The sequence below is a fragment of the Mustela erminea genome, chromosome 14 (genome assembly GCF_009829155.1).
Source record: "Mustela erminea isolate mMusErm1 chromosome 14, mMusErm1.Pri, whole genome shotgun sequence".
NCBI classification, from domain to species: Eukaryota; Metazoa; Chordata; class Mammalia; order Carnivora; family Mustelidae; genus Mustela; species Mustela erminea.
Genome location: NC_045627.1, coordinates 76204522 through 76220401, shown reverse-complemented (window position 1 = coordinate 76220401; position 15880 = coordinate 76204522). Strand labels below are relative to the sequence as shown.

The 15880-nt window shown below is 55.4% G+C and overlaps 1 protein-coding gene across 4 annotated transcripts in view; it reads left to right on the top strand.

Annotated features, from left to right (window-relative positions):
- AFAP1L2 (actin filament associated protein 1 like 2) overlaps positions 1-15880 on the top strand; it is a 96778-nt gene that overhangs the window by 62969 nt on the left and 17929 nt on the right. For 2 of the 4 annotated variants that reach the window (XM_032312330.1, XM_032312329.1), the window contains 4 exons: positions 1667-1741; positions 3020-3114; positions 10881-10971; positions 13565-13648. In XM_032312330.1, coding sequence (XP_032168221.1) covers positions 1667-1741; positions 3020-3114; positions 10881-10971; positions 13565-13648 — 345 coding nt within the window. The remainder of the gene's footprint in view (positions 1-1666; positions 1742-3019; positions 3115-10880; positions 10972-13564; positions 13649-15880) is intronic. The other 2 variants (XM_032312331.1, XM_032312332.1) reach the window with 1 other exon arrangement.

Below are 15880 nucleotides of genomic sequence, written 5' to 3'. Positions count from 1 at the left end.
TCCCAAATCTCTTCCAAAATGTCTGTGCCAACTGACACACCCTCTAGTAATCCATTTGTTGTTAAAGGTGACTGCTGTTGTTCATGCTGATGTGTGATTTTTTTTTTCCCCAACTTTTCCCATTATCGGGCCTTTGAGCCATTCCCCATGGTTTCGACTGTCATTTTTAATCTTTTTTAGTTATAGGATTAACTTTTTTAAGTTCCTTAATATTTGTGTTTCGTTCTCTTGGAAACTTAAGAGTTCAGTAAAAACAGGCAGTGTGCATCACCCTTGTTTTCCGTGCTAGGCAGACAGGGCCGGTGAGTTAGCTCTTCTGTTCTGAATTACATGATTAATGCCTGAGCTTGCTGCCCCCGACTCCTGCAGAGCCCTTTTCTGTGTGTTCTCCTCTGGGGAGGGTCCTGACCCGACCACTCTGGCTCTCACTGACTAGAAGGCTACCAGTTGTGGCTAGCTACATTGAGACCTCATAGTTCCCTCGCATGAACTCCAGCTGGCTGGGGTGGTGTTGCTGACAGGTCCTGGCAGGGCCTGGTGCTGGGGTGGTGGTCCTACAGACCGATGGCAGAAGACACCTCTGGCTGGGTGCTCCCCATGTTCTTCTCGGTTTCCAAGGCTCTGGTGGCGTGAGTCTGACCCTGAGCTGCTTCCTTCACCTGGGGATTGACTCGGGTCCTTTCACTCGGGGACATGGTCTCCAGTGGAGACACAAGTTTCTAGGAAATGCAAATTAAGGGGCAAATAAGGAAATGCAGGAGGATTTCTTTCTTTTTTTTTTTTAATTTTTTTAAAGATTTTATTTATTTATTTGACAGAGATCACAAGTAGGCAGAGAGGCAGGTAGAGAGAGAGGAAGGGAAGCAGGCTCCCTGCTGAACAGAGAGCCCAATGCGGGGCTCGATCCCAGGACCCTGGGATCATGACCTTGGCTGAAGGCAGAGGCTTAACCCACTGAGCCACCCAGGTGCCCCTGCAGGAGGATTTCTAAGAGGAGAAGCATTTGGACGAGCTGTCTTCTGAAGAAAGGGTCTTTGGGGGCATAAACTGAGCAGTGTTAGGAGACCATCATATCTCTGCCCAGGCAGGCACTGGAAAGGTAGCCCACACAGAAATGATTTTAGGCACTAGGGTGGCTCAGCTTGTTAAGCATCTGCCTTTGCCTCAGGTCAGGATCCCAGGGTCCTTGGATTAAGCCCAGTCGTGTGCTGCCTGCTCAGCAGGGAGTCTGCTGCTCCCTCTCCCTCCCCGCTGCTTGTGCTCTCGCTCTCTAATGAATAAATAAAATCGCCAGAAATATTTTACGATTTAAATGAAATGCTAGAAAACCCAGAGAAATCTGCTGGGCGGAATATGGGGTAGACCTTTGAGGTGCGGGCGCCCTTCCGCTCTCCTTCCTGAAGCTGCCCTTCTGCTCCTGTCTTTGCCCTCTCCCTCCCCCGCCACCCCCACCCTCAAGCCAGAAAATTCACAGTCAGCAGCTTGGCCTTTCTGTTTTTGGAAATTTGTCAACTCTTTAATGGACTCTTTCAATCAAGTCAAAATGTTGTATGCTTTTACTGGAACCCAGGCTAATGACCGTCTCTCGGGGGACACTGTTTCTCTCTAGAGCCATTTCCCATTGTGGAATCCCATGAAACCTTTGTCTTCCATCCTCCCTCTGCAGGTTCTGATGAGGAGTACATTTATATGAACAAAGTGACCGTCAACAAGCAGCAGAATGCGGAGTCCCAAGGCAAAGGTAGAGGCTAGCACTGCTAATCTCGGCCGGCTTCCGGGAGGGCGAGGCATAAGCTTTGGTCCCATTCCCCGCCCCGCTTCCTCCCAGCCAGCACCAGACAGCCCAGTGGAGTTATTTCTGGCACTCACATTTTGGCTGATGGTATTTCGGGTTGATGTATTTTGGGACATTCCATCAAGCCACCTCCTTGCCTCTTAAAGGTCTCATGTCCCCTTCGTGGATAAAGCCCTAAAGTCTCAGCGTTTCCCAGCATCATCCCAGGAGTAGGAAGTCACGGTCAGGTGTTCTAGGAAAGCAGCCGTTGTATGGTGCTGATTCCATGCTCCAGCTTTATATCTTTTGATAGAAGTCTGGATTGTATGGGTGTGGGGGTGGGGCGGTAACAGGACCGAAACGCTGTTGCCTGCACCTGCCTTAATTAAAAGTTTTGCTCAAGGTGCTCTCTCGGCAGAACATTGTATCTTACATTGGAAGGACATACTGTGTCTTCCATGACATCTCCCTCTTCTGCTCTGTCTGGTTCTCCTTTTCTCTGAAGACCTTCAGGAGGTCTGGCAGGACCTCAGGGAGGCCCAGCTTCTGCAGAGCTGCCGTGCTGCTGAGGAGAGGGTATTAGAAGCCCCATCTCCCAACTCCCCAGTCTGTGACCGAAATGCAGAGGCTTAGCAAGAGGTGGGAATGCAACACTGTGGGGCCCTCGGTCCTGTCCAAGGCTTGGCTTCAGCTGCCAGTCACACAAGCCCAGAGGTCAAATCTGTCTGAGTCTGTCTGTCCTGGGGCTGACTGGGCTGCTGGCTGAAACCATCAGGCAGGTGCGCCGAGGGCTGTTGGCCAGTCCTTCCATGTGGCTTTGGCACCTTCTGTTCCACAGCCAAGCCTGGGGCTCAGCAGAAATGACTGACAGGCCAGCTGCCACTGTGCCCAGGGTCGTTTCCCTTCTGGGATGGAAAGAGCCGTAATCACAGGGTTGGGACTGGGAACAGCTTCCCTGCTGCCTAAAGCTCTGTGGCTGGGCCATTTTTGGCATAGGGCAAGTGGAAGAGATGGTGCAGAGCCTGCCGGAAACCCCAAACCAGTTCCTTCTGAGGAATCTGCCCCGGCTGAGGCACTATTCTTGGCCAAAATACCACATTGGCCCCTGGGACCGCCCACCTGGGTAATTAACACCTGCTCAAATAGATCTCATGGTCCACGTGACCAGACATCCCCGGATCATGGGAGGGATAATGCTGGGAGACTGGGCACCCCTCACTGAAGCCTTCTCTTCGCTGCCCACAGCACCCGAGGAGCAGAACCCACTGGCCAACGGGGAGCCTGGCCAGCACTCTCTGGCCCCACAGAAGAGTCTTCCAGACCTCCCGCCACCCAAGATCGTAAGTGTTCACCAGAGACCCCTGATGTCCTGACTGGGGCCTCTGTGAAATATCAGTTGTTTTCACAGGCGTCAGTCCCCCACGTGGCTGGCATTTTCTGAGCACCTACTGTGTGCGCCTTCTGTGTGCACACATACTGTGTGCAGAACATGGGGCAAGGCGCTGGGAGAGACGGAACTGAAGAATGCCCGCCTGCAGGTGACGTCATTGCCCAGGACCGCAGTACTCAGGACACTAAGGCTTATGGGAGTGGGAGAGGCAGAGAGCTCGTTGGCTTCATCAAATGCCGCCATGTGTTTGAGGCTCTACCAGGCTCCCTCCAGCACCATGCGAGGGGTGCCATGTTGACCCGTGGTCCCAGTTCAGGCCGCAGCGAACTTCTAGGAATGTAAATCATATCGCTTTGCACTTCCTGCTTCAGACCTGCCAAAGGCTTTCATTAAACTTAGGGGGGAAAAAAATCCGTGTTCCTTAACCCAGCCCCACAGCCTACACGGTCTACACAGCCTGGCGCCCAGCTGCATCTCCAGCCTCAGTGCACCTGCTCCTCACTGGGCTCCTGTCCCTGGATGGGACCACATATCGGTGTTGCCTCAGGGTCTTGGTCCTTTGTGGACCCCGACTCTTCAGTGGCTGGCCACCTCCTCACCTCGCAGGCTTTCACAGACAGGCTTTCCTTGCCCTGATACATGAGACGTCACACCTCTGTCCCCCGCTACTGTCTGCCCCATGGCCAGTGACCCCTCCATGGCACTCACCACCGTCAAGACTGTTTGCCTCCCCGACCAGACGTGAGCTGCCCAGGATGGGGAGAGTGTCTCTCGTTTACTGCTTCCTGGCCTGTGTCTGCACACAGTAGGCCATGTGCATGTATTTGTTCATGGACGGAGGGGTGGATGGAGTGAATTATGGAACACTACAGACCTGGGTTCAGATCTCAGTGCTGCCAGGTATGAGCTCTTTGAACTTGAGCAAGTCATTTAAGGTCTCTGGCCCTTCGTTTCCCGGTCTTTGAAAGAATGTGAATCTCTGTCTCCTAAGAAGTCTTGCTTAGGCTAAGGCTGTGCATAGCATACTAGGTCAGCATTCAGGGAGGCGGGCAGCTGTGTTTATATTTAATAGGCGAGGAAACCAAGAATCGGCAAGTTTATAGTGGCTGAATATTGTACACACAGATAACGACAGAACCAGAATTTGCACCCAAGTTCTTTCCTGTCTAGGACCTGGTCAGGGAGGTTTCCTGAGAGGTACGAGGTGAGAAGTGGGAAGGATTTCTATAGGTAGCAGGTCCTTGGGTCAGGAAGTGGGAAGGATTTCTTTTCTTTTTTTTTTTTTTTTTTAAGATTTTATTTATTTATTTGACAGGCAGAGATCACAAGTAGGTGAAGAGGCAGGCAGAGAGAGAGAGGAGGAAGCAGGCTCCCCGCTGAGCAGAGAGCCTGATGCGGGGCTCGATCCCAGGACCCTGGGATCATGACCTGAGCAGAAGGCAGAGGCTTTAACCCACTGAGCCACCCAGGCGCCCCGGGAAGGATTTCTTTCTATGGGCAGCAGGGTCCTGGGTTCAGCGCCAGCAGGAAGCTGTGCAAATCTGTGAGCACTGAGCTCCTACCATGCCACCCAGGAACAGATCTGTGGGCTCGGGTTCCTGCCGAGGCCGACCCCAGCCTGGCCCCCTCCATCCACGCCTCCCTGGAGGTGGCCGGGCTCCTCAGGCTGCTCTCACAGCTGCAGGCTGTTCTGGAATGCCTGGGACAGCATCCCACTGCGCGAAGCCCCCCCTCTAGGAGACAGCTCACAGAGACTCTTTATCTCAGGCTGGGTGAGACTTGATGGCCTGAGCCTGAGGTCCTGGTGTCCCCAGGATGCTGACAAAGCAGGTGACAGCCACACCAGAGTAGCTAGCCACCCCGATGCACACAAACATGGTCCTCCCCACCATGTGTCTAGAGGTGCAGACTTCTGTCACTGTTTCTATATGAAGAAACAGGCCCAGTTTAAAGAACCAGCCAGGGGCCCGCCTCTGGGATGTAGCAGGGCCCAGGTCTGAGTGCAGGTTCTCGGTTTCCAGGCCCTTCTGCGGCCCGGCTGCTGGAAGCCCTTCTTGTAGCTGAGTGAAGGCGTCCGTTCTGTTCTCCCAGCCGCAGGCTCCCCTCACTTTCAGCTCCAGGACTGAGGAGAGGGGGTGCGGCCCCTCCAGGCCAGACCCTTACTTAGCCCCTGCACAAACCAGTGGGCGATGCTCTGGTTTATCTGGTGTGTTTCAGGCATTGCCAGGTGGGTCAGGGAGGGGAGGCAGCTGCTCTGAGCTGGAACTTTCAGGAACTCAGCATCGGATTCTGATCAGGGCTGTTAGCTCCTGGGTAGCGGAAGGGCCAATAGGGCCTACCATAACCCACCTGGGGCAGCCGCTCCTGGGCCAACACCTGCGCCAGGAGGCACCCACCAGGCCAGGGTCATGGGCACCGAGTCCTGGGGGGCACTGGCTTGCTCTGGAAATTGCTTTGCGGGCGTGGCGGGGGTGGTGGTGGCAGGGGAGGAGGCCCGGGACCAGGTCCTAGTGAGAATCAGGCCGCCCTGGTCCCGGCGGCTGCTGGGAACCTGACTCCGGAGTTGCTGGCTCCTACGCAGGTCCCAAGGGCCCTGTGATAGGAGCCCCAGGAACTCCGAACAAGACCAGGGCAGGTAGCCTCCCCTAGCAGAGGCTTCTTGTGTTGGCCGTGACTGCGGGGCCTTTCGGGGCCCAGAGAGGCTCGTATCAGCCCTTGAGAGAAACCCTAGAGTTGGAGAACTGTCACCACCCAAAAATAACACCGCCCCAGGGGGCCCTTCAGGCGTGAGGCGGTTGCTCCCGTGGACGCAGTCCCGGCCCCAGGGAGGGTTCCACCAGGCAGGCTGACGTTACCCTCGTCCTTGTGGGGTTTCCCTGCCGAGAAGGACAGGGGCTACTGACCTGACTGCTGCCCTTCCTGGGTCCCTCCTTGTCCTGTTTGGGGTGCCCACACCCGACAGTAGGGGACTCCCACGGGCCAAGTGAGCAAGGTGCGGAGAAAGCGAGTTCTTGGCCTCCCGCGCGCACACGCCCGCCCTCCCTCAGGCCTCCTCTGGTCAAGTCTGGCAACCTTCGCTCTTCAGCCCCAGCCCTCTGAGGAGCGCGTCAGGGTGGAGTGGGAAACAGCTGTGTCTTCTGGCTCCAGGGGAGGAGAATGAGAGAATCAGAGCAGGAGGGAGGGAGTGAGCGAGCAAGCGTAGCTTGAGGTTGGAGCGACCTTGTAACCTCTCTTCCCGGGACAAGAAAACCCGTGCCCCTTCCCACCCTGACCGCAGAGCCTCGGGGTGCCGTGAAGCTTGTGCACCTGAGGCCTGGCTCCAGGCTTGCTGATGGCTGAAACAGAAGCCGGATGTCTGCCTGGGGTCCTCCAAGCCGGTGCCTGGGCCAGGAGTGTGGCCTCTGGGGCAGGCTTAGGAGGCCCTGATTCCCTCTCTGGTGGCTTGGGTCCCCTTCCGTCCCCTCCCGGGTCAGTGGGGTAGCAGACAATGGGAGAGGCGACCAGGGGTCTGGAGCGACCTCGTGGGCGTGAGCAGTGACTCAGGCAGCTGTGTGCACGGCCAGGTGCTGCGGTCACTGTAGGAGAAGCAGATGTTTGCTGGCGCTGTTTCTGCCCCTGGCTAGCCTAGCCCTCCCCTCCCCAGCTCCCTTGCGGCCTGAACATGCATTGGCGCTGGGCTTTAGTGAGCTGCTCTAGGAGGGAGGTAGCCAACTCCACAAGAGGATGTTGCTGTGGTCGGTCTAGGGAGCTAGGGCTGGCTGGATCTGCTGTCCCTGTCCCTGGAACATTCCACAGGGCAGGCTGGGGCAGGTCGCTCGTAACCGCAGAGACCCCTCAGGTCATCCGGGTCACCTCTCTCTTTGAGCTCTTGTGTCTAATCTCAATCAGAATCTGCAAACTGTAGCCCCCTGGCCAAATCCACAGTCACTGCTTTTGTAAATAAAGTTTTATTGGTACAGAGCCATACTTCTCGGTTGTGTATTATCTATGGATGCTTTTGCTCTGCATTCGCAGAGTTGAATAGCTGAGATCAGAGACCCCAAATGGCCTGCAGATCCCTTAAGTATGTGTTATTGGCCCTTTGCAGTTAAAGTTTGCAGACCTCTGGCAAATCGTGCTGAGCAGGGCAGCTTTCTTCCCAGCCCCTTCCCGTGGGTTCTCAGAGCCTTCTTTCCGGTTGTGAAGTCACATCTCTTCCACCTCTTCATTTACTGTCTCCAACCTGGATCCTCACAATGATGATGATAATTAAAGTACTGCTCCTTTAGTCTTAACCCCGAGAAATTAGCGTCTCTCACTCCTTTGACTTCAGAGAACAGGCCATTACACCTGTGTAATTATGTGACTCTCTCCTGAATTTGGGGGGAATTATTTGATCCTTTTTTTTTAAACTTTTAAGAATTTATGTATTTATTTGACACAGAGAGAGAGATCACAAGTAGGCAGAGAGGCAGGCAGAAAGACCGGGAAGCAGGCTCCCTGCTGAGCAGAGAGCCCGATGTGGGGCTCGATCCCAGGACCCTGGGATCATGACCCAAGCCGAAGGCAGAGGCTTTAACCCACTGAGCCACCCGGGCGCCTCTTTGTTTGATCCTTTAACTTGACTCAAGCCCTTAGGTTTTGTCCCAGGGACCTTGAGGACGGGGCCTGTCTTCTTCAATGAGGCTGAGCTTGGGCTTCAGCTTGGGCGACACCAAACTTCTCTGTCCCCTTAGGTGACAGCTGGTCTTCCTTTACTAAACATGTATGTAGGCAACCTTTCTCCCTTCACTAATACTTTCATATTTTTTAGGTTAGTAAAAATTCATATGTATTGAATAATAGTGCTGGGCAGAATTTAATCCTTACAGGACCCCATGGGGCAGGTATTTCTCTCCCCATTATGCGGTGGAGGAACTGAGGCTCAGAGAAGTCAAGTAAGTTGCCTGGGGTCACACAGCTTGGCAGGATTCAAACCCTAGCCCTGGAGATCGGATTCCGACTATGGCCCTATTCTGCCTCTTCATTTATAGGTGTCTTTATAGCATCAAGCTTAGGAGACTCTCAGAAAACACTCCCTCATGCTCTAACCCCCAGATAGGACAAGGGGACCCCTTGGGAAGGACCCGTGAGGAACTCCTGAGGAAAGGTTCATTCCCCCATTGTCCTTTTTTTTCTTTTTTTAAAGATTTTATTTATATATGTGAGAGAATAAGAGGGAGAGAGAGAGCATGAGATGGAGAAGGTCAGAGGGAGAAGCAGACCCCCTGCTGGTCAGGGAGCCCGATGTGGGACTCGATCCTGGGGCTCCAGGATCATGACCTGAGCTGAGAGCCATTGCTTAGCCACCTGAGCCACCCAGGCTAAACCCCATTGTCCTGTTTTGATAGCAGAAATCCGGGCTGGACCTGGAGCTTGGGTGCTCAGTGCTTCTCTCTGGAGGGGATCCACCTCCTCACCAAGACAAGGGTCCCCGCACCACCTGATGGGGCTGGGGCTTCTTGGAGGCCGGAGCTGGAGGCCGGGCCAGCTTAGGACACGTGAGCTCCAGGACCCATCCTCAAGGACCTTGCTGCTTCCCAGGGAAGGGTCGGGGAGAGGAGGTTTTCCCCTCGAACCCCGGGAAGCCGGCTCTCGGCAGACCACAGCTGGGTCTCGGCAGGCCTTTCTCAGACGTGGTCAAGGGAGTGGCTGAGATGAGCAGACCCGGCTCACCGGGCTTGTGGGAGCAAAGCTGCAAGGTCATCCCTGGCAGCTCCTGATGGCGCCCCCTGTGTGCAGTGTGCATGGCCTGGCCCAGGACGCCGCCCCGGGCTGCAACTCATCTGCTCAGGAAAAGAGCGCAGGACTCTGCTCCTTCCTGCCTATGGGGCATTGCGTCTCTGGGGGCCAAGAGCCGCTTGGAGCCTGCCTTGGGGTCTTGTGTCCGCTGTCTTGATGTGAGGCCGGATGAACTGAGGAGGCTCCTGTGTTGGGCCCAGATTGTGGCCTGGCCTGCCGACCCTCTGCAGGTAAATCTGTCCCCACTTGCCGGACGGTGATCCAGTGACCTGGCTCCTGCGGCCCCCCTCCACCGCCCCAGGTCTTGGATGGCTCCCAGATGTTGACGACAGCCTCCTTGTGCTTGATCCGGGCTAGGGGCTGTGAAACCCTGTCATGTTTTGTCTCAGGGAACCCATCAAGACAACCCTGGTTTTATTCTTGTCGTACAGGGAGAGAAAGAGAGAGAGAGAGAGAGAGGGCGTCATATCCTCACAGTTAAATATTTGGAGTCTTACAGCCCTGATCGAAACCAAGTTCTATTTGCTGCAGAGTCCATATGAACAGACTCTAGCCACCAGGCCACACTCGGCTCTGGGATTCTGGTTTTGCTGAAGCAGCCGCAGGGGCCTTGCCCTGCCCTGGAGGAGGCTGGGAGTGGGCACTCTTGCATTCCCTGCTGAGTACTGTCCCATGGGGACCCCAGCCCGGGCTGACTGCTCGCCCAGCAGCTCCCGGGCTGAGACCAGGGCAGCTGTCTCCGTCATAGATCCCTCAAAGAAACTCCTTTTCAGAGGCTGGGGTTTCTGGATCCACCCTTTCTCCTGCCAGTAGGGCAGGGAATCCTTCAAGACCCAGAGGTCCCTCTGAGCCCAGGGCCCCGTGGGGTCTTCCCGTTGGCTGCCTTCCTTCCGTCTTCTCGGCGCCCCCTACCACTTTCGCTTGAAGCCCCCCTTCCCAGCATAAGGACTCCCCAAAACCAGAAGGAGGAATGCACTGAAGACTTTTCCATTTCTGTTCTCTCATTATGAATATTCCCTTAGCCCTCCTGAGGGCTCACGTGATTCAGGGAGACGTCAGAGACTGGTGGGGATGGATCCTTGTACCTTTATGACCGGCGTATAGTAACACTCATGTAACAGTGTACTTCCTCTCTTCTCCCCTGCTGCGACTCCTAAGATGAGTTTCATGGTCCGATGGAGGATTTCATGCTCTCTGCTTCTACATGCCTGCCTATATTGTTTTTTCTTCTCAAATTGTGCTCATTCATCCCTAGACCCCGTAAGAACCTCGGGGTTATCTTCGAGACTCCGCTCAAAGATCGTGTCCTCTAGATGGTGAATGTTCCCCCACATCCTGCAGGTTCCCGCAGAACTTTGACCTTATTTCCTAGAACACGACTCACAATGCACTAGGTTGGAGGCCTTGAACACCCACTACCTAGTTGACTGTCCCCCAGGACTGACCCCTCAACATCTGGATGTGTCCCTCACAGCTGGGGTGCAGGAGCCGTCTGGTGTTTGCTGACCGAATGATTGAACTTACTGTAAAAATTTAGGGTTTGGAGCCCTGGTCCTCTCCCTCCATGTGCATTTCATTAGCCCTTGTCATTTAGGAAGTATATGGTACTTAGAAGCCATAACAGCCTAACACCATCTGGACCCTTATGGGGATTCTGCATCATGGACACAACGCTGTTTTGTGTGCGTGTTGGGGGGATTTCAGTCTCATTTTGCAGAGGAGAATGCTGAGACTCGGCAAGGTGAAGCACCACGTGCAAGGCCCTTCACTGGAAGCAAACCCGTGGACGTGGTGACTGATGGGAGCCGTGGCATTCCATGGTCTCCCTCCCGACTGGGCATCTTTTTTTTTTTTTTTTTTTTTTGCTTCTAGACTCCCCTCCTTCCACCCAAAGGGTTAATGGCAAGTCGTTCCCAGTGTATCATATCTGAAAATGTTTATTTGTTCATTCCACAGATTCCAGAGCGGAAACAGCTCTCCATCCCAAAGATCGAGTCTCCAGAGGGTTACTATGAAGAGGCTGAGCCATACGACGCATCCCTCAATGGTACACCCTGGGCCAGGGCTGGGGCTTGGAGGGGGCGACCGCTTCTTGCACAGACGCCAGTGCTGGACACAGAGGGAGGCCTGGGCTGCCCTTTCCAGAGAGTCTGGCTGGAGTTGAGAACTGGCCGCAGAGCCTTGGCCCCCTGCTCTGTGGAGAGCTGAGCGGCACCGCAGACCCAGGCCTGCCTGTAAGAAGGGGCTTGGGATGGCCCACAGTGAGCTGCTTTACTGTGTCTGATCCTTTCGCTCTTCCTGCCCGGACACTCGAACAGTGCTGGATTCAGCACACAAATGAGATGGAGGAGGGGCGTGTTGGCCCAGGGGTGCTTAGAAGCAAAGGGAGTGTGGTCAGGCTGAGTCAGAGCCCGTTCCAGGGTGGCTTTCATTGGATTCATAGTTAACCATGCTCACTCTGTCTGCCATGCGTGCTTCTAGGAGTCAGGAACTCAGGAGAGCTCAGGAGAGCCCACAGTCCCAGCATTTAGATTCTGTGAGGAGAGACAGACAACAGGTAAACCTAGGCTGTGTCAGGGGATGGGTAATACAGTGTTAGGATGGAAAACACAGGGCCTGGTTAGGGTGGGAGAGGGTGTTCTCTGAGGTAGGGAGGGGCTCTCTGGTAGCATGACCTCGAGCTGATTCCTGAATGAAGTGGGCCATGGGCGAGGCCAGAGACCTGCTGGAAGAACTTTCTAGACTGCACAGCACTTGCAGAGCTCCTGAAGCAGGAGGGCTCTCGGCGTGCTTCGGGAGCAGCAAGGAGGCCAGTGGGGCCAGAGCGAGGGCAGAGACGAAGGTTGGGGACCAAGGGGTCAGCCGCAGGCCACAGGAAGGACTTTGGCTTCTTTCTGACGAGAGTGCAAGCCACGGGGAGGTTCCTTAGTGACTGACCCCTGTACCACAGGGACAGGGCTCACGCTGGACCCCTCTGTCTTCGGCCAGTGGTGCTCAGCCTGGGCAAGTGAGATCAGAACTGCTCCTGGGGTAGGGATTCAATTGCACAGAAAGGCCCCACAAATTCTGGGAGAGTGTGTTGTGGCCTGTGCACGCAAGCAGCTGGACTCTGGTCCCCTCACTCTGCCCTTCTCACCTCAGTCAGCTTCCTTCCTTGGTGAGTGAAAGGTCTTTGAAAGCATAAAGCACCCTTTGCCGATGTGAGAGGCGAGGGTCCGCGGTGTAGGAACGAGCTTGGCCGGGCAGGGGCGCTGCTGGCTCCGTAAAGAGCAGGACCAGAGATCACAGGGGACCAGACCCTTGCAGCCACGTCAGATCCTTCTTTCTTCACACTTTACCTACTGCTCCGGTCCCAGGAACTGTGTGGGAGGTGAGGACCTGTTTGGAATGAGGTTATTTTATTCTGGGAGGCCGGCTTTGTGGCCAGACCTCGCTTCGCTTGAACCCACTGAGTGTGTGGGATGTTGCCGAGTCCCCGACGGGGCCGTGATTTCAGACCAAGGTGAGGGTGTGGCGCTGCTGTCTGGATGCCTCTGGAAGGCGGAAGCTGTGACTCAGCACGGCGGGTACCTCCATGCGTCTTAAACCCTGCTCTCCCGGGTGTGGCCGGAGCCAGCTCGGGCCTGCACCCCAGACACTCCTGGGGGCCTGTTTGTGGCACAGACACTTCATCCCATCGTAAACAAGTGGACTCAAGCTTCTCGGCATTTGTCCCGGACGTGAATTCATGTTGCTTTTAGCCGGGACTGGGGTGTCCCTGTGAGGAGGTGGGTAGCGAGCCATCAGTTGTCTTTCCTGTTCTGCGAGGACAAGGACCGAGGATGACTTGGAGAGACTTGGTCACACAGGCCACCAAGGGAGGGCTTCACCCATGTTATCCGCCGGCCTGCCCTTAGTTCCTGTGTGTCCCCTGCCCGCCCCCGCCCCCGTCCCCCGCCAGCTGCTGGAGCTGGTCACGGCAGGAGGAATGGCCTTCGGCCACCAGCAATGTGTAGACTTCCCACAGGAGACCAGTTGCCCAGCTGCTTGTCCCCACACTGGTCTCAAGGGCCAGGCCCCTCTCTCCAAGTGCAAGTTGAGTCCGCGCCCTGACGGCCTGTGCAGAGGGGAGGGCCAGTCCCGCGTGCGTGAAAGGTCAGCTGCTTGGCTGTGATGTCTCGTGCTGCGCTCGTGGCAGCTTCTGGAACAAATAACCCCCCTCCCAGTGCATAGTTACACGACACGAATCTCTTTCTCGTGAGCAGTTCAGTATGGGTATTACTGGTCAGTGGGGAGCTTACGCTCCTAATGGTGTGGGCTCGGCCACCCTCGAAGGCCACAGCATCCTCTTCAGAGAGCAAGCAGAGAACCCTTGCGTGCTTCTTAAAAGTACCAGTCTGAAGTGACTTTTACCCACATTGCACTGGTGACTGCAGTCGTTACTGGTCATCTCTGGAGGGGTGGGGGCTGGGAAACGAACCGGCTGGGGCTGGTCCCGAGAAGCCCACACCTCTGGTGCGAAAGTCCTCACTTCTGGGGGACAGGCAGCCATGTGGTCACATCTGGGTTCCTCTGTGTCTCTCTCTGCGCTTGGGTCTGCCCCTCTCTTCACCTTGTCTCTCTCCATCTCGCCTTTCTCTGTGCTTCTGGATCTCACACAGGTCACTCTGGCGGATTTTCCCCCACTGGAGTCCCCAGATGGGTGCAGGTGCCTGAGGGAGTCATTTACGCCACGATCACCTTGGGTACTGTTTGTCCCCAGAGCTGGAATGCCTGTGACTCTGTGCCTGCTGCCTGGCTCTTGGAGATGGGATGCATGCCCGGGGGTGGCCTCTGACCTCTCCCCAGCCTTGTGCATGGGTCCTGCATGTGCACACGTGTCTCGCCCTTCCAGAAGGAGAGGTTGCTCCACCTTCCACAGACCTCTGCTGGCGGCATCCGAAGGCGTGATGCCCACACGGGTGCAGGACCAGAGGGCTGCATGGTGGTTCTGCCCTCTGTTCCCAAAGACCACCAGCAGAACATGGGGCGGGGGGTCCCACCCAGGGATGCAGAAAGGGGATGGAATTACGTGAGCCTCCTGCCTTTCACTCCTCTTCATCCTGGACCCCTGGAAGCCACGTATCCGTCTTGCTTTCATGGCCCTGCTATGATCGCTCTTAGAGATAAATAAGAAACTGACAGTACCTTTGCCCAAGTGTCCCCGAAGGTACTCCAAGTGGTTTGAGGTTACTGGGATTGGCCGTTTCTTCCCAGCTTCCCCACAACCCCCTAGAGGTGGATGGGCTGGTGTTAGAATTTTCCACGGATGCCTGGGCCATCCCCAGAAGCACCAACAGTGGTGGGGTTTGGTCAACGTCTTCCTGCTAAACTCTGCGACCTCCCTCTGTTAATTTTTTGTTATGAAGGGAAGCATCCCGATGACATTGCCTTGTTCTTCTGATTTCCCTTAGTGAATAGATAATACCATATGGACAAGGAGGACTTTGTTTTTTAATAAAATCCCCCGGCTCCCAGCACTGGATCAGATCAGCTCTACTTGAGGTTGTCCTGCTGCCTCTCGGCACCGATCTGTCCGCACAGGGAATTTTTTTTTTTTAAGATTTTATTTATTTATTTGACAGAGATCACAAGTAGGCAGAGAGGCAGGCAGAGAGAGGAGAGGAGGAAGCAGGCTCCCTGCTGAGCAGAGAGCCCGACGTGGGGCTCGATCCCAGGACCCTGAGACCATGACCTGAGCCGAAGGCAGAGGCTTTAAGCCACTGAGCCACCCAGGCGCCCCCGCACAGGGAATTTTAATCGTGCCTCGTCCCTCCCCATCCCCCTCACCGAGCTGCACACCAGCGGTCAGAGCTCCCGGCAATCTTGGTGGCTTGGCCTGCCCCGAAGTGCATGCATCCCGCCATCCGGGATGACTGTGAATGGCCCTGGAATGCACATCTGGATGCATGTACACCCCCAGCCCCCACCCCGGTTTCCTAGGATGGACTCCCAGGACTGGGGTTACTGGGTCAAGGGTAGGGGTGTGTTTACAGCTCTCGCAGCAACGCGCTGCCGCCGTGTTTTCTGAGAGGCTCATGTGCATTTCCGATACTCCGAGCAGCGGGAGAGTTTGGGTCCCCCGTTGGGTACATCTCTCCTCCCCATCTTTGCTGGTTTCATGGGCGTGAGATCAGGAGCTTGTGCAACTTTTCTGTGAAGCTGTGAAGGGGAGTGGCACCACACTGCTGCCAAAGCTGATACTAAAATAGGAGAAGTGTTACTGTTACCAATAGTGGAACACCTTCATTGGCCCTGGAGCTAGACTGACCATGGCAGCCGCCTCCTTCTGGTTTTCTATATTCTGTATATTCTATATTCTAAGTTAAATGTGGTCGTCTTCCCAGTGCAGAGAGGAGGAGGGGCTTCTGCAGAAGGGAAGGGTGAGGGCCCAGGGGCTGACTTTTTTCTGAAGGGGGTTGGAGGGAAGGACAGAGAAGGCTCGTTCACCCTGACTCAGGGGATGGAACAAGTCTGTGGAGGTCACAGGGAAGTAGATGGCGGCCGGACTTTCTGTTAGAGCTACCCGGCCATAGAAGGAGGTAGCCAGTGATCAGCAGGTAGTGAGCTCTCCATCCAGAGGGAATTCAAACAGAGGCTGGCGCAGCAGCAAGGTTCCCACAGCCAGGATTCCTGTGTTGAGCCAGGGGGGTAGACCAGGGATCCCTAGGTTCTCTTTTCTCCATATCCTGCTTTTCGGGGTTTTACTGATTTACTTTTTTCTTCGCCTTGTTTTGGTTGGCCCTAAACAGCAGAACGAGGCCTGGAGAACAGAGCGACTCTTGCAGGGTGCCGTGGAGGGGTGGGAGGGAAGAGAAACTGAGGCACGGGGGGCATGCAGACAACAGAACACAGTTCACGCCTGATGGGCTCTGGGATCCTCTTGGACAGAACAAACGCCTGGGGTTGGTGGGTTGCTGGAGGTGGAAGAGGGGTCG